This window comes from Manis javanica, chromosome X (genome assembly GCF_040802235.1).
Source record: "Manis javanica isolate MJ-LG chromosome X, MJ_LKY, whole genome shotgun sequence".
Classification (NCBI taxonomy): domain Eukaryota; kingdom Metazoa; phylum Chordata; class Mammalia; order Pholidota; family Manidae; genus Manis; species Manis javanica.
Window position 1 is genome coordinate 60,038,471 of NC_133174.1, and position 18,736 is coordinate 60,057,206.

At 41.7% G+C, this 18,736-nt stretch overlaps 1 protein-coding gene across 7 annotated transcripts in view; it reads right to left on the bottom strand.

Moving 5' to 3' along the window:
- HDAC8 (histone deacetylase 8) overlaps positions 1-18,736 on the bottom strand; it is a 298,463-nt gene that overhangs the window by 35,252 nt on the left and 244,475 nt on the right. Inside the window, exon 10 of one of the 7 annotated variants that reach the window (XR_001853462.3) lies at positions 2,554-2,791. The exons of 5 other annotated variants lie outside the window; for them this stretch is intronic. Coding sequence is in view for 1 of the 2 variants with exons in the window: in XM_037002991.2 (XP_036858886.2) it covers positions 4,554-4,607 (54 nt within the window). In the remaining variant the exon portion in view is untranslated. Of the gene's footprint in view, positions 1-2,553; positions 2,792-2,819; positions 4,608-18,736 lie in introns of those variants that run through there. One more of the 7 variants, XM_037002991.2, reaches the window with a different exon arrangement.

Sequence of the window (18,736 nt, forward strand, 5' to 3'; positions counted from 1 at the left end):
AAGAAAGAACTGCAGAGTGAAATCTCATGGCCTTTGGGCTTTAGAGATTGCTGCAGAGGTACATTTGCTACACTGGCAGTAGCTCCTGTGGCTAAACTAGCATTCCTCTCCTATGCAGTAGGCAATACAATGACACTGCTTCTAGAGAGCCCCATTTTTGTAATATTGTAAATAGCTCTCAGATTTTTTATTGTGAACTCAAGGTTAACCCTTTCCTAAAAATTAGACTTGATTCTATCAGGTAAGCACAACATCGGTGTCAATGCCTCTTACAGACCCCTGAGGCTTTGCTCTGTCTTCAGTTGGGGTGCTTGTGCGGGTGACTGTGATGTGGGCCCTGATCAGGAAGAGCATTTCTTGTATTGAGTCACTTAGTGAACACAACCCATCCAAACCAGAGAAGCAGCACCAGTGCTTTGAACTGTAACATGATCCTGTATGATGCTTCTTAATCTTTCCTATATCATCAATTACTCCATCGAAGAACTTGGGCCCCACTATGATAGAAACAAAAAAGGCCTTTTCCCCAGAAAAAAAAATTTGCATTTACAGGAAATTCAGTTGTTATATATATAATTTATGGTACATTTTAAGGACATAATATTGCAGCAGTATTATTGGGAATACATTTTTTTTTGCCATGGCTTTACAACACAAACAAAAATAATAACCCCATTAGTTAGTTGTTAGACTGCACTGGCAGGAAGTAGCACATCAAAGATGATGGCTTGTAGGCTGGGGAATGGGGAACTTGAAGTGTCCAAAGCATGACTGAGAGGGCAGGGAGATATGGGCTGCTGGAGATAAGGTGTTACATGTGGAGGTGGCCATGAGGATGGAAACCTGGCATCTCCTCTAGACCACATCTGTGTCCTGCCTGTGGTACTCATCTTAGCCCTTGAGCAGAGTCAGTACTGAAGAACTGCTTCATGGTGGGGCTCATATACCAGTGCCAAGAACTATTTGAATGACTGAGTGGATGAATGGATAGGCCATGGAAATAGATTTATTATTCATAAGTTTTAATGGTATTTTAACTATTGGCATAGACAAAAGTTCATTAAGCAAAATAATCAGGTAAACCTGGGAAATGTTAGCTTCTTTGAGCACCAATTGTACTTAAGCAAAGAATATGCCCAATATTCTCTTGTCTTATTTCATTAGCTAACGTACTTAGAGATGTCATGCACACACATATACATAGTCCTTTAGTGTATCATCATTCAGGAAGGTCAATTCACAGTAATTTGTATGTGCTTATGGTGTGTATGTGTGTGTGTGTATGTGTGTGTGTGTGCATGCATATGTTCTTTAGGTGCTGAGCATCATTCTTGGTTCTGGGAGAAAGCTGAGTCCAAAAAAATAATAAGATCTGGTGATTGCTCTCAAGGAGATGAAAATCTAAATAGATACAACTACAGGAAGAGCAGAGGAATAAATCTAAGCTTAACTGTGTGGTATTGGCTAGAGTACAATAAAATGCCCTCACATGCATGGGGCCCTGGATAAGTGAGGTGACTTGTCTAAGATCATTGCGCTCAAGTACCAGATGTGAACTTTAACCTATGGCTTCATGCTTTCAGCCCCGTAGGCTTTCCATTACATCATGAAGCAAAAAGCAAGGTGGTTAAAGAGTGAGATTTCTGGAGTCTTATGAGATGAGCCCTAAATCTTTGCTCCATCATTTACTAGCTGTGTGACCTTTGGCAAGTTACTGAACTGTTCTGTGCCTTGGTTTTCTTGTTTGTAAAATGAGGATAATTGAACATGTCTTATAGAGTTGTTGTGACAATAAGTGAGTTAATTCATGTAGAGCCCTTAGAACAGTGCCTGCAGCAAATGCTCTGTAATTGCTCTCATTAAATTCTAGATATTGTTTTTTTGTGCTTTTATCAGCTATACAAAGAAACAGGAGTTCTGCATGTACTGGACAGTAGTAAAAGTGGATTTCTATACAAACGTCCATTCAGACTGAATGAGGGTGAATTCCGAAGAGCGTACCCTGTATCTGAAAACTCTGAAGCCAGAAAGAGGGCAGAGGAATCAAGAAGAGAAAGACCCAAATGGAAGGGACTAAGAAAGGTGGAAGACAGGAGGAATGAGAAATTGGAAGTGGTGGGAAAGAGAGGCAGGGGGACAGAGGTGATAGAAAGGAGAGGAGGTAAAAATTGAGGGGGTGGTGCAAACAGGCTAGGGAAGGAAGGAGGTACAGAGGAGGTGGCAGGAGAGACAAGGGCAGAGTGGCCACCAATTTGTTAGGGGTCTCCCTGCAGGCCATGGTTTTCCCTTAGGGTGTGGCTTCAGGGGCTTGGGGGAAAGGCCTGGCCAAGACTAATACCTTCCCCACATCACTGCTGACCCTCAAATTTCCACTATTAGAATTCCTCCTTCATAAATATATGCAGGGCCAACTCTGGTTATACCATATGTCTCTGTTAATCAAATGAATATTTTGGAAACAAGCCTATAACATGAAGCTTTTTTCATCAGTTTTCTCCTAAGCCAAGGGTGAAGATGGAAGAAAGGAGAGTGAATGTAGGGATATTGCTTTACCTGGCTTGCTGCTGGACAAGTAGGAAGATGACTTTGAAAATGGGTTCTGCTGGAGGATCAGTAAAGTGCTGCCTTGGCTTGATCCTTGTGCTACTCCAAACAATTGCCCCCTCTCTGTTCCTTTACTGCTAGTCTTTTTAAGACCTCTCTTTTCTTCACCACCTCGACCTCTTCATTTCTCAGATAGTTCAACCAACGGCTGTCTGGCTTCTTTCCCATACCTCCACTGAGATGACTTCTAGAAGAAGGTTGGCAAAGAGAATTAAGCTTGTTAGCAATTCTGATTGATTGGTAGTAGGCTGCTTGGGGGTACTGTGTTGAAAAGGATGCTGAGGCTGTGTTTAGGTTCAGCAGAAAAATGTGCCAAGATCAGTTTGACAAGTAATCTGTGGGAGTACATGGTGGGCAGGGTAGGGGCTGGAGGGATGGAGACATCTGTGCCCTGTATTTGCTATTCCTGCTTTAGGACCCCAAGAGTGACCTCCTAATTGCCCAACCTGATGTCTTCTCAGTTACCACTTGTCGTATGTGATGTCTCTCTGGCATATGTCAGCAACTACCCCTCTTTTTGGCACTATCTTCTCTCTCATCACCACTCCTTTCGTAGCTCCTTCTCAGTCTCCTTCCCTGAGTCCTCTTCCTTCACCTGTTTCTCACATGTGGGTTGTATTCTCAGCTCTTTTCTCTCTCTCTGTGAGAGTTCATTCTCTCCACTGTTGTTTTAATCACTTCTATGCAGAGGTCCTACATCTCTGAGTCCAGTGTTTATCTGCAGCCTCTGACTTGAATTTATAATTATCTGCTGGACATTTCTACCTAGGACACTTGAATTCTTTGTACTTGATGCTCAATGTGTTCCAAGTAGTGCTATTTCAGAATAAGTCCTTCCAAAGAGAATGTTCATTTTCTTTTTTGTTCACTCAGCACCATAAGCTCCTCAGCAAAGATTTGAACTTATGACCTTGAATGGGTCAGTGTACTTATGCTTTGTTTAGAAGCACTGGATTGGGTACTTTCAAAATACTTGAAATGACATGGGATTAAGCAACAGAGATTAGGGGAGCTCTATCTTTGTGAGATATTCCTATTGTTTGATGAGCAATGATTTTTTTTCTTGCCATTTGTCAGAGGAAGAAAAGCATTTCTAACCATGTGCAAGAAGATAGACAGAGGCAGAGGGTACTCCCAAGACTGGCATTATCTTTTAGGGGACAGCTGAACAACAAACAATACACCTTGGGTGTTACTGAAAGCACTCACAGGCTATCTGCTGAGATGGGCTGCAGCGTGGGAGGTGCTGGGAGGCAGATAATCCCTGCACTTGAGGAGCTTACAGTATGGTAGAGAAGGCAGACAGGCAAAGGAATAACTATAATGAGATGAGTGTTAGAGGTGAATCATTTCTTTAGAGCTAAGGGAATTCAAGTGGGAATTCTTAATTCTGGGTGTGGGGGCCAGGTAATGGATAAGGCTTCATGGAAGAGATGGGAAGCCACTGAACTGGTCTTGAAAGATGAGTAAGATTTAAACAGGAAGGGAAAGAAGGTAAGAAAGGCCAAAGGAGCAGAATGAGGACAATGAAAATACAGTCTAAACAAACCATCAAAAATTAATTTCTGAGAAAGAATAGAGTACTGTGTCATAACCCACACCAGCACAGTTTGTGAGTAACCATCTCATCTTCTCAGCACAGGCATATCCTTCCTTTATGATAGTGGTAGATTGATGGGCTTGGCAGCGGCAGGGGAAAAGTCATGGATGGACTTGATACTCCAGCAGAGCAGGATTTATCTCTGATACATCCATTAGAGTGGTTACTTGGGGAGCAGATCGGAGTTGTACTTGCTTAGAACCTATGGATTAATTTCTTCCCTCATTCACTTGATGCCAATGTCTCCTGAGCTCTGCTATGTGCCAGGCTCTGGGTGCCAAGAGATGAATGAGACTCAGCCCTTGCCCTCAAGGAGGAGATGGAGAGACAGCTGTGCAAAGCCTGACTCTTATGCACTGTGGTAAGTGCCATAACAGATGCGCAGGCAAGGAGGTCCTGGAATCTAGAGGGAAGACAAACCAAAGCCATGTTCTGAGTTAGCCTTTAACTGATTTCTCTATCTTCTTTCCCTCTCTGAGTTTTCAGTCAGAAAGTCAGCTCTGATCATGTCATTCCCCTTGCTTCAAAACCGTGGTTGGCTCCCTACTGACTGTACGATCAAGTCCAAACTCTAAAGCAGGATATACAAAGGCCTTCACAGTCTTATTGCTCAGCACGGTCTGGGATCTGGCCCCTAACCTGCAGCTGCACTGAACTCTAGTGTCTCTCCCTGCTCCTCTTTATCTGGTCAACGCTTCTGCATCCCTGAGCCCCTGCTAAATGTTGCTTCTCTCCTGCACTGGCCTCAACTCCCCGAGATGGACTAAATTCCTCCTGTGTGTTCCCACAGGCTGCTGTCCAATCTGTTGTAGCACTTACCACAGTATAGTGTCATTGTTTGTTTATGTGCCTGTCTCCTCAACTAGGCAGTGTTCTTCTCAAGGTTGGGAACTGGGACTTATTCTTTTCTTTATCCTTGAGATTTGGTATGTGCCTGGCACATAGTAGGTGCTCCATCCATCTTTGCTGAGTGAGTGAATGACTCTGACATTTGGCCACTTGGGCTACTTGGACTTGGTTGTTGTCAGCAGCTGGCATTACCTAACTTTAGAGATGCAAAATGAAGGGCAAGCCAGGGTAGCTGAAAAACAGGCAGCTCTAGTGACATCATGAAAAAAAACAAAACAAAACTGGAGAAGGCTGAGATGACGCTTCCACTTAGGCTTTAACAATGACTCTCCCTTCTGAGCAGCCCCTTTTTGTCTGCTCTCCCATTAACTTTGAAAACCCAGTCATTGAAATTATTTTAATTATTCATGGTCAGTGGCATACCCAGGAAACATTTAGTTTACAAGCAATTAAAATACACTAAAACAGATTTATGCAGGTTGAATCTGATCCTGCTGGTAAGAAGGGAGTAAATGACTTAAAACTTGGAGAGGTATCTGCTTCCAGAGGTTGCTCTTTATCACTCTGTATCTATTGTACTAGTTTGGTGCTAACATGGCAAACATCTGGAGGTCCTTCTTAAGGTGAGTGTGCTGTGGACGGTGCGATGAACCTGTAGACTGCATGGTAAACAGCAACCAGCTGTCCTGTAAATGTGTGAGTGCTGCCTTTGCCCACATTCACCCCACCATAGGGGCAAGGCTGGCCCAGCAGCAGGTAGCATGGGGCAGTAGGAATGCTCCCAGCACCGTGATCTGAGGCTTGGTTTCCAATAACATCAGAACCACCTGGAATCATGTAGCCCCTCAAGTCTCAGTCTCTGCATTGGTAAAATGGGGACACAAATGTCCACCCTGCCAACTTTAGTGGTGTGTTTATAAGGCTCAGTGGAAGAATTTTGTGAAAAGCTCTAGAGACTAGACAATGGAAGGGGTTTCACTTTCATTTCAAATACTCTAACTTGCGGCTGTTAGATCCTTTCATTACTCTAGATGTAGCTAATGCTTATCAGCAGATTAGTAAAGGTACTCTTGGGCTTGTCTGCTAATAGTTTATCTGAGTCCACAAAAGGACAATTCATTACTTTGACACACTCAAACCAACAGTGTTTTAATGTCCTTCAAAAGAAGATGGAGGTCAGTCGCTAAACAAACAGGCCATTTGGTTGAGAACTGGCACAGGGCAGCAAAGGCTTAGAACATGGAGTCCAGGTGTCCTCAGAGATTTGGGGCCACCCCTCCCCACAGCAGGCTCTGCTTCCTTGGGTTGACTCTTGGGAAAAAAGGCCTCCTTTTGCTGCCCTGAGAAACCTAGAATATGTAGTAAAGCCATTCTAGTTGGCCAGTGTGGTTGGTGCAAAATTTGGAATGAACAAATTGAAATGGCAAATTTAAGCATCAGCTTTTGAGCTAAGTGCAGAGGGACTGCAAAAAGCCCAAAAGGCTGGCACAAAAGCAGGGAGGGGAAGTAAAGGTCACGGGGAATCAGTAAACTGGAGTGATGGCCCACCTGGAAGTCTGACCTTAAATTATTAAGGCCTTGAGATATATCAGTAGGAAGTCATTTACTCTGCATCTGCTAAAGGACCCTGGGTTCCTTCCCACTCTGTCACACCTCCCTGCCTATCTGCTCACTGTTCCCTTTGCAGAGAATGCCTGGCCCTCCCTTCTGAGCCTACGCCATTCCTACTCATCCTTCAAGGACCAGCTTGAATGTAACATCTTTGAAGTTTTTGCTGACTCCCCAAAGGCAGAGTTCCTCCTTCCCTTCTCTCTTGCTCCATAAGGCCTTTTACAACCCGCTGGCCCAATCTGGCATATTTGTTTGCATGCCCTTCTTCCCCATGAGTGCAACTGTCAGGAGCAAGAAGCATATGGTAGCTTTACTTAGCACAGAGCAGGGCACAAAGATGACCCCCACTCAAGGCCAGCTGAACAAATGAGCATTGAGCATCCGTGCACCAAACTCATTTATTGGCTCTGCACAGGACCCAAAGGGAAGGCTCATTAGGTAGTGATCTGACATGGTACACATGCTTTTTCTACACTGGTATACCTGATCAGCAACTGCCTTGGTGCTGGCAAGTAGCAAGAAACCTGCTGGCAGAGCCAAACAAGGTACCCATGAGGTAAGGCCTGGGTGGCCTCCTGGTTCAGGCTATTGATTTGGTTCCCATGACCTGCAAACGTGAGTTGGAAAACTGCTACTCTCCAGCCCCACCCCTCAACTCTCATGTGCTTGCTTCTCAGAAAGTTGTCCAGCAGCACAGGTAACATCACTTAGTACATTTGAAAATTGAAAATGCATCCATTACTAAAGAGGAATGCCCAATGGATGGAGCCTGACCTGGCCTGAGCTCTCATAGACACTCTGGCTCAGTGGCCACACCCTCTGGTTCTCCTTCTGGTTCTGCTAATGATGAACTCGATGACTTTGGACACATCAGCTCATCTCACATTTCCCATCCCCCAAATGGGGGGAATAATAAAGATGTTGCAAGAATTTAGTCAATAAGAAGCTTGACCAAGATCCCTGTGGACAGGGGAAGCAGTAGTTGATGCTGGCAGAGCCTGCAGGGTTTTGTTGTTTTGATTGTTTCTGTTTGTGAGTGTGAATCATTCTGCCTCAAGCCCAGATGTGCAGCCCGAGGAAAGGAAGAAAGGAAGGGCAGGCAGGCAGGCACCACCGGCCTGGGCTGTAGCACAGCAAGTACACACGGATGTGGAGAGGACAGGATGGGACAGGATTGGATGCTCAGCAGCTGGCTTGCTGACAGCTGGTCTCCTGCTGTGTGGTTCCAGGACCAGGAGCAAAAGCTCTGAAGCCTGTGTATGCTGGAGCGGTTTTGTACTGCAATCAAATAAAACTTGTGACAAAGTCAATCTGACACATCTTTAATGATATACATAATGAGTATTATGCTGTACTCTATTTAGGCATAATGGTAAGCAGTTCCTAGAAACGACTGCAATTATGATTACTTTTACACAGCTGAATCAAACACTTCTGAGGTCAGGATGGAATTGGGGGCTGGGGGTGTCTGGGCAGGAGGCAGAGCAGAAAGCTAATTACAAGGCATTTCTCTGGTTTTCTTTCCTCTCCCCTCCTCACCCCACTCTGAGGTGCCAATCCCTCTACCTCTTAATGGAGAACAGAACAAAGGTCTGATAGGGGCTTGGATGGTTGCTCCTTTCTCTGGCTGGGGAGAGGCCACCCTGAAGCCCCTAGGGCTAGGGAATCTGGGGTGCTCACAGAGGCTTTGGGTGATTAGTCCCCACTTCTCCATGCAGCTTGAAATTCTACCAATAGGCCTTAAACCTAATAAGTAGGTGCTTAATGTGTGGCCCATGTTTGGATCCTGTTTTGAACAAATCTGTGCAGAAAGATCTTTTGAGACAAATAGGTAAAACTTGATAATGGTATTATGGTTATGTCAGGAGAAGGCTCTTATCTGTTGGAGAAACATACTGAAATATTTGCAGGCCAGTCATTGTGGAATGGTACGGTACCTGGGATTTGCTTTAAAATACTTCAAAAAAACATGGGCATAGAAGAAATAAGAATGATAGAATATTGATAATTGTTGAAGTCTGGGTGATGGGCATATGGGGGTTCTTTTCTCCTTCTCATTTTCTTTGCTGTGTATGTTTGAAAGTTGCCATAACAAGAAGTTTTTAAAAATCATACACCCTAGGCTTCTCTGCTAGTGATTCATACATTAGTGAGAATCATGTTAACAACACATAGCAGACTGCACAAAGCTATCAGGGATGGGATTTTGGATAGGCAGAGCCATGAGGGTGGGCCAGTATATGTTGGAGCATGGACTGCTGTTGAGAAATGCAAAGTTCTGCATGGGTTAGAGAAATGTATGTGAGGGAATAGGAAATTTGAGTGGCCAGAGGACAGTCTGAAAGTTCTAGGAGAGGAGGCAGGAAGTGAAGGAGGAGACAGGGTGTAAAAGTGTTCATGTCCACATGTTAGGTAACCCACCAGCCTGTAACGTCCTGGGGGTTGGGTCTGTATCTTAATGCTCTCTGCCTTCCCTTGAGCTTCCAGGACATTAGTTTATTCATTATGTTTCACTCATTCACATATTTAAGAGTATTTGTTGAGTGCCTACTATAGCCAGGTAATACAAACATGTGCATGTGGTAGACAAAGGAGACAGAGCAGTGATCAAAATAAAGTCCCTGCCCTCAGGGAGCTTACATTCTCATGGGAGGAGACAGACAGTAAGTTAACAGCAAGGATATATGTCAGATGGTGATAAGTGCTGCAAGTTAAAATAATGGAAGGTAAGGAGGCTAGGGAATGCTGGGTAGTTGCCAGGACCAAACCTGCGTGGCACTGAGGCTTTTCCAGGACCACCCCCCAACCCCTGCAGCCTGGCCTTCAGTCATGTTGGATGCCGTGCCTGGGTTTCACCAGGGGCTCCTGGGCCTCTTGACCTGTATATATACTTTAACCTCATTTCAGATTTAATTGTCCCTTCCTTTACCTGATTAATCCACATTCCTCTCTAGCTACCACTTTCTCCAGGAAGCTTTCACAGGTCCTTCCTTCTTCTCATCTCCACAATATCCTCTGGGTCTTCCCTGCTTCCACACTATCCTTGTGTGAATCTCTCATATAGCACTAACCATCTGGATTATAATTATCTTCCCCACTAGACTTTGATTCTTTGAGAGTAGAGAGTATGCCTTCGTTTTTTGAGAATATGCCTTCTTATATCTATACAGTACAGGGCCTAGAACATAGTTGGGATCTTGTACATGTTTAATGAACACACGAATGAATGGCTGGATGAAAGAATAAATATGCTCCCCAGAAGAACACTGGTTCATTGATGCTGTAGCATGTATCAGAATTTTATTCCTTTATATGGTTGAATAATATTCCATTGTATAGATTATACCACATTTCATTTATGCATTCACCAGCTGATGAACATTTGGATTTCTTTTTGGATATTATGAATAATGCTATGAAATTTTGTGTACAAGTTTTTGTGTGAACATATGTGGTTATATACCTAGGAGTGGAATTTCTGGGTCACTTGGTAAATGTTTAACTTTTTGAAGAACTGCCAGACTTTTCCAAAGTGGCAGCACCATTTTATATTCCTATCAGCAATGTATGAGGATTTCAGTTTCTCCACACCTTTGAACACTTGTTATTGTCTATCATTTTGATTATAGTTATTCTAGTAAGAGTGAAGTGGCATTTCATGGTGGTCCTCATTTGCATCTCTCTAATGACTAGTGATGGTGAATATTTCCCCATTTGTTTATTGGCCATTTATATATCTTCTTGGATTCACATTCTTTTGCTCATTTTTAAATTGGGTTATTTTGCTCTTTGTTATTGAGTTGAGGAGTTTTTAAAATGAACTGTGAATACAAGTCCCTTAACAGATATATGATTTGCAAAAATTTTCTTCCATTTTGTGGGTTGTCTTTTCACTTTCTTGATAGTGTTCTCTGAAGCACAAAGGTATTCAATTTTGATGAAGCCCAATGTATCCATTTTATTTTTTTATTGCGGTAAGAGCAAATTTAAGTTTTATTTCAGTAGCCTGGCTATTTGGCATCATATCAAAGCAACAAATCCAAGGTTATAAAAATTACCCTTACATTTCTTCTAGGTGTATTATAGTTTTACCTCTCACATTTAGGTCTTTAATCCATTTTGAGTTAACTTTTGTATATGGTGTGAGGCAAGGGTGCAACTTCATTTTTTCTATTTTTTTATTTTGGTATAATTAATCTACAGTTACATGAGGAACATTATGTTTACTAGACTCCCCCCATCACCAAGTTCCCCACACAAACCCCATTACAGTTACTGCCCAGCAGTGCAGTAAGATGCTGTAGAATCACTACTTGTCTTCTCTGTGTTGCAGTTCTCCCGTGGCCCCCCGACATTATACATGCTATTTGTAATGCCCCCTTTCTTTTTGTCCCCCCTTATCCCTCCCTTCCCAGCCATCCTCCCCAGTCCCTTTCCCATTGGTAACTGTTAGTCCATTCTTGGGTTCTGTGTTTCTGCTGTTGTTTTGTTCCTTCAGTTTTTTCTTTGTTCTTATACTCTACATGTGACTGAAATCATTTGGTATTTGTCTTTCTCTGCCTGGCTTATTTCACTGAGCATAATACCCTCTAGCTCCATCCATGTTGTTGCGAATGGTAGGATCTGTTTTCTCCTTATGGCTGAATAATATTCCATTGTGTATATGTACTGCATCTTCTTTATCCATTCATCTACTGATGGACACTTAGGTTGCTTCCATTTCTTGGCTACTGTAAATTGTGCTGCAATAAACATAGGGGTGCATATGTCTTTTTCAAACTGGGCTGCTGCATTCTTAGGGTAAATTCTTAGAAGTGGAATTCCTGGGTCAAATGGTATTTCTGTTTTGAGTTTTTTGAGGAACCTCCATACTGCTTTCCAGAATGGTTGAACTAATTTACATTCCCACCAGCAGTGTAGGAGGGTTCCTGTTTCTTCACAACCTCGCCAACATTTGTTGTTGTTTGTCTTTTGGAAGGTGGTGATCCTTACTGGTGTGAGGTGCTATCTCATTGTGGTTTTAATTTCCATTTCTCTGATGATTAGCAATGTGGAGCATCTTTTCATGTGTCTGTTGGCCATCTGAATTTCTTCTTTGGAGAACTGTCTGTTCAGCTCCTCTGCTCATTTTTTAATTGGATTATTTGCTTTTAGTTTGTTGAGGTGCATGAGCTCTTTATATATTTAGGATGTCAACCCTTTATCGGATCTGTCATTTATGAATATACTCTCCATTACTGTAGGATGCCTTTTTGTTCTCTTGGTGGTATCCTTTGCTGTACAGAAGCTTTTCAGCTTGATATAGTCCCACTTTTTCATTTTTGATTTTGTTTCTCTTACTCAGGGAGATATGTTCATGAAGAAGTTGCTTATGTTTATGTCCAAGAGATTTTTGCCAATGTTTTTTTCCAAGAGTTTTATGGTTTCATAAGTTACATTCAGTTCTTTGATCAATTTTGAATTTACTTTTGTGTATGGGGTTAGAGAATGTTTCAGTTTTATTCTCTTACATGAAGCTGCCCAGTTTTTCCAACACCAGCTGTTGAAGAGGCTGTCATTTCCCCATTGTATGTCCATGGCTCCTTTATCATATATTAATTGACTGTATATATTTGGGTTAATATCTGGACTCTCTGTTCTGTACCACTGGTCTGTGGATCTGTTCTGGTGCCAGTACCAAATTGTTTTTATTACTGTGGCTTTGTAGTAGAGCTTGAAGTTGGGAAGTGAGATCCCCTCTGCTTTATTCTTCCTTCTCAAGTTTGCTTTAGCTATTCGGGGTGTTTTGTGGTTCCATATGAATTTTAGAACTATTTGTTCCTGTTTGTTGCAGTGCTGTTAGTATTTTGATAGGGATTGCATTGAGTCTATAGATTGCTTTAGGCAGGATGCCCATTTTGACAATATTAATTCTTCCTAGCCAAGAGCATTGGATGAGTTTCCATTTGTTAGGGTCCTATTTAATTTGTCTTAAGAGTTTCTTGTAGTTTTCAGGGTATAGGTCTTTCACTTCCTTGGTTAGGTTTATTCCTAGGTATTTTATTCTTTTTGATGCAATTGTGAATGGAATTGTTTTCCTGATTTCTCTTTCTGCCAGTTCATTGGGAGTGTATAGGAAAGCAACAAATTTCTGTGTATTAATTTTGTATCCTGCAACTTTGCTGAATTCAGATATTAGTTCTAGTAGTTTTGGAATGGAGTCTTTAGGGTTTTTTTATGTACAATATCATGTCACCTGCAAACAGTGGCAGTTTGACTTCCTCTTTACCAATATGGATTCCTTTTTTTTCTTTGTTTTGTCTGATTTCCGTGGCTAGGACCTCCAGTACTATATTGAATAACAGTGGGGAGAGTGGGCATCCCTGTGTTGTTCCTGATTTTAGAGGAAAATCTTTCAGCTTCTGGCTGTTAAGTATGATGTTGGCTGTGGGTTTGTTGTATATGGCCTTTATTATGTTGAGGTACTTGTCTTGTATACCCATTTTGTTGAGAGTTTTTATCATGAATGCATGTTGAATTTTGTCTAAGGCTTTTTCAACATCTATGGAAATGATAATGTGGTTTCTGTCCTTTTTTTGTTCATGTGGTAGTTGTTGATGGATTTTCGAATGTTGTACCATCCTTGCATCCCTGAGATAAATCCCCCTTGATCATGGTGTATGATCCTCTTGATGTATTTTTGAATTCGGTTTGCTAATATTTTGTTGAGTATGTTTGCATCTGTGTTCATCAGGGACATTGGTCTGTAATTTTCTTTTTTGGTGGGGTCTTTGCCTGGTTTTGGTATTAGGGTGATGTTGCCTTCATAGAATGAGTGGAAGTATTCTTTCCCCTTCTATTTTTTGGAAAACTTTAAGGAGAAAGGGTATTCTGTCTTCCCTAAATGTCTGATAAAATTCAGCAATGAAGCCATCTGGACCAGGGCTTTTGTTATCAATTTTGATTACCAATTCAATTTTGTTGCTGGTAATTGGTTTGCTTAGATTTCTGTTTCTTTCTGGGTCAGTCTTGGAATGTTGTAGTTTTCTAGTAAGTTGTCCATTTCTTGATTTTGATTACCAATTCAATTTTGTTGCTGGTAATTGATTTGCTTAGATTTTCTGTTTCTTTCTGGGTCAGTCTTGGAATGTTGTAGTTTTCTAGCAAGTTGTCCATTTCTTCTACATTTTGCAGCTTGTTAGCATATAGATTTTCATAGTATTCTATAATAAGTTTTTTGTATTTCTGTGGGGTGTGTTGTGATTTTTCCTTTCTCATTTCTGATTCTGTTGATGTGTGTCGATTCTCTTTCTCTCTTAATAAGTCTGACTAGGGGCTTATCTATTTTGTGTATTTTCACAAAGAACCAGCTCTTGGTTTCAGTGATTTTTTTCTAGTGTTTTATTGTTCTCAATTTTATTTATTACTTCTCTGATCTTTATTATGTCTCTCCTTCTGCTGACTTTGGGCCTCATTTGTTCTTCTTTTTCCAGTTTCAATAATTGTGACTTTAGAGTATTCATTTGGGATTGTTCTTCCTTCTTTAGATAGGCCTGGATTGCTGTATCATTTCTTCTTAGAAATGCCTTCACTGCATCCTACAGAAGTTGGGGCTTTAAGCTGTCAGTGTCATTTGTCTCCATATATTGCTTGATCTCTGTTTGAATTTGGTCATTGATCCATTGATTATTTAGAAACATGTTTTTAAGCCTCCATATATTTGTGAGCCTTTTTGTTTTCTTTGTACAATATATTTATAGTTTTATACCTTTGTGGTCTGAGAAATTGGTTGGTAGAATTTCAATCTTTTTGAATTTACTGAGGCTCTTCTTGTGGCCTAGTATGTGGTCTATTCTGGAGAATGTTCCATGTGCACTTGAGAAGAACGTGTATCCTGCTGCTTTTGGATGTAGAGTTCTGTAGATGTCTATTAGGTCCATCTGTTCTAGTGTGTTGTTCATTGCCTCTGTGTCCTTACTTATTTTCTGCCTGGTGGATCTATCCTTTGGAGTGAGTGGTGTGTTGAAGTGTTCTAAAATGAGTGCATTGCATTCTATTTCCTCCTGTAATTATGTTAGTATTTGTTTCACATATGTTGGTGTACCTGTGTTGGGTGCATATATATTTGTAATGGTTATATCCTCTTGTTGGACTGAGCCCTTTATCATTATGTAATGTCCTTCTTTATCTCTTGTTACTTTCTTTGTTTTGAAGTCTATTTTGTCTGATACTTGTACTGCAACACCTGCTTTTTTCTCCTTGTTGTTTGCATGAAATATCTTTTTCCATTCCTTCACTTTTAGTCTGTGCATGTCTTTGGGTTTGAGGTGAGTCTCTTGTAAGCAGCATATAGATGGTCTTGCTTTTTTATCCATTCTATTACTCCGTGTCTTTTGATTGGTGCATTCAGTCCATTTACATTTAGGGTTATTATGGAAAGATATGTACTTATTGCCATTGAAGGCTTTAGATTTGTGGTTATCAAAGGTTCAAGGTTAGCTTCTTTACTATCTTACTGTCTAACTTAACTTGCTTATTAAACTATTATAAACAGAGTCTGATGATTCTTTATTTCTCTCCCTTCTTATTCCTCCTCCTCCTTTCTTTATATGTTAGGCGTTTTATTCTGTGCTCTTTTGTGTTTCCTTTGACTGCTTTTGTGAGTAGTTGATTTTATTTTTTGCCTTAGTTAGTATTTGGTAGGTCTGCTTTCTTTGCTGTGATTTTATTTTTTCTGGTGACATCTATTTAGCCTTAGGATTGCTTCCATCTAGAGAAGTACCTCTAAAATACCCTGTAGAGGTGTTTTGTGGGAGGTAAATTCCCTCAACTTTTGCTTGTCTGGGAATTGTTTAATACCTCCTTCATATTTAAATGATAATCATGCTGGATATTGTATTCTTCATTCAAGGCCCTTCTGTTTCATTGCACTGAATATATCATGCCATTCTCTTCTGGCCTCTATAGTTTCTGTTGAGAAGTCTGATGATAGCCTAATGGGTTTTCCTTTGTAGGTGACCTTTTTTCTCTCTGGCTGCCTTTAATACTCTGTCCTTGTCTTTGGTGTTTTCCATTTTAGTTACTATATGTCTTGCTGTTGTCATCCTTGGGTCCCTTGTGTTTGGAGTTCTGTGGGCCTCCATGGTCTGAGAGACTATTTCCTCCCCCAGTTTGGGGAAGTGTTCAGCATTTATTTCTTCAAAGACACTTTCTATCCCGTTTTCTCTCTCTTCTTCTTCTGGTACCCCTATAATGCAAATATTGTTCCATTTGGATTGGTCACACAGTTCTCTTAATATTCTTTCATTTCCTGAGATCCTTTTATCTCTCTCTGCCTCAGCTTCTCTGTGTTCCTGTTGTCTGATTTCTATTCCATTATCTGCCCCTTGGACCTCATCCAGTCTGCTCTTAAGTCATTCCAGAGATTGTTTTATTTCTGTGTTCTCCCTCCTAAGTTTCTCCTTTAACTCTTGCATATTTCTCTGTAGATCCATCAGCATGGTTATGACCTTTATTTTGAATTCTTTTTCAGGGAGATTCATCAAGTCTATCTCCCCAGGCCCTCTCTCAGGGGTTGTTGGGGTAATTCTGGACTGGACCAAATTCTTCTGCCTTTTCATGGTGATAGAGGTAGCTGTAGGCAGGTAGTGCATGTGTCAGCTGGGAGAACAAAGTCCTTTCCTGCTTGCTGGTCACCTTGCCCTTCTCCGCTCTGTGTGTTGGATACCTGCACCCATGGAGCAGCCTCTGTGTTAATCCCCTAAGCTGTTGTGGGCAGAATCTCCATCAGGGTGGCACAGAACCCTTCAGGTAGTGGCAGTGCACCAGCTGCATGCTGGCGGCAGCTTTTATGTCTGGCCCATGCAGCTGTGCACTGGGAGGAGACTCTGCACAGCTGTGGGGCATGAGGCTGTTCCCGGACAGCTCGGTTGCCACCGCCACCTACTTGCCCGGGCCGCTGCCAGGCCACTCGGCTGCCGCTGACATGGGATTGCGCATGCTGCTCCTGGACCCCTCTGGTGCCACTGCCGCCAGTGTGCATGGGCCGTTCCTGGGCCCCTCTGATGCTGCTGCTGCCGGCATGTGTGGTTGCTCTCCCGCTACTGGGCTGGTGTGTTGGCAGTTGCGCCAGGTGGGGGAACAACTGTCAGGCTGTTTATTGCTGTGGGGAGTTCAGAGCTGTGCTGCTGCCCAGGGGGTTAGGTCACCTAGAGTTCCCCAGGATTCTCAGCTTCTGGGCTGAGTGTGCCGGGATGATTTTGTCCAGCTGTGCGGTCCCTGTCCCTTTAAGACTTTCAAAAAGCACTCGCTTTTCTTTTGTCCCAGGGGAGCCTGTTGCAGGGACCCGCTCACAGGTTTTGCTTTTCCGTTTCTCTAATATCCGGCACACCATGCACCGTGTGTCTGCTCTCCCAGTGCAGATTACTAGAGCTGGTTGTTTAGTAGTCCTGGGCTTTCCATCCCTCTCCACTCTGACTCCTTTCTTCCTGCTGGGGAGCTGGGGTGGAGGGGAGCTCGGGTTCCGCCGGGCTACAGCTTGTATCTTACCCCCTTCATGTGTTGCTGAGTTCTCAAAGATGTAGATGAAGCCTGGCTGTTGTACTGTATCCACTGGTCTCTCTTTTAGGAATACTTGCATTTGTTTTATTTTCAAAAATATATATGTTTTTGGGAGGAGTTTTCTGCAGAACTACTCATGCCACCATCTTGGCTCCTCTCCTCACAACTTCTTTCTTTTGCATGTGGATATCCATTTTTCCTAACAGCATTTGTTGAAAAGACTATTCTTTCCCCATAGAAGGGTCTTGGCACTCTTGTCATTTGGCCATAGATGTATATGGTTTTATTTCTGGACTCTCATTTCCACTACATTGATCTACATGTCTATCTGTGTGCCACTACCACTGTCTTGATCATTGTAGCTCTACAACTAAGCTTTGAAATCAGGAAATGTGGGTCCTCCAACTTTGTTCTTTTTCTGTATTATTTTGAATATTCTGGGTGCCCTGCATTTCAGTATGAATTTTCAGGTCAGTTTATCAATTCCTTAAAAGAATAGTTGAGATTTTGATAGGGATTATGTTGAACTGGCAGATCAGTTTTGGAAGTATTGCCATCTTAAGAATGTTAAGCCTCCCAATCCATGAACACAAGATGTATTTGCATACATATAGGTCTTCTTTAATTTCTTTCAACAGTGTCGTGTGGTTTTGGGCATACAAGTCTTACACTCCTCTTAAATTTACTTATAAGCATTTCGTTTTTTTGATGTACTTTAATAGGAATTGTTTTCTTAATTACATTTTTGGATTGTTCATTTCTATGTATGAAGATACATTTCATTTTTGTATATTGATCTTGTATCCAGCAAACTTGAACTCATTTTAAAAAATTTAATTTTTAGAGCAATTTTATGTTCATAGTAACATTGAGAGGAAGGTACAGAGATTTGCCATATACACCCTGCCTCCACATGTGCATACATTCCTTCATTATCTTCATCCCCCACCAGACTGCTACATTTGTTATAATTGATGAACATACACTGATGTATCATTATCACCCAATGTCCATAGTTTACCCTACGGTTCACTCTTGTTTTGGTTCCACAGATTTGGACAAATGTATCATGATACATATATTCATCATTATAATATTGTATAGAGTATTTTCACTGCCCTAAAAATCCTCTCTGTTCTATCTATTCTTCTCTCCCCCCATCCTCAACCTCTGATATTTTTGCTTGTCTCCAGAGTGTTTCCTTTTCCAGAACATCATATATCTGGAGCCATACAGCATGTAATCTTTTCAGAGTGCTTATTTCACTTAGTGATATACAGTTAACGTTCCTCCAAGTCTTTCCATGGTTTGAAAGCTCATTTCTTTTTAGTGCAGAATGATATTATATTATCTGGAAGTATTAGTTTGTGTATCCATTCACCTACTAGAAGACATCTTGGCTGCTTTCAAGATTTGGCAATTATGAATAAGACTGCTTGTTCTACACACCCATGTGTTGCTTTTTATGTGGACGGAAGTTTTCAACTACTATGGATGTATACCAAGGAGCACAGTTGCTGGATCTTTTGGTAA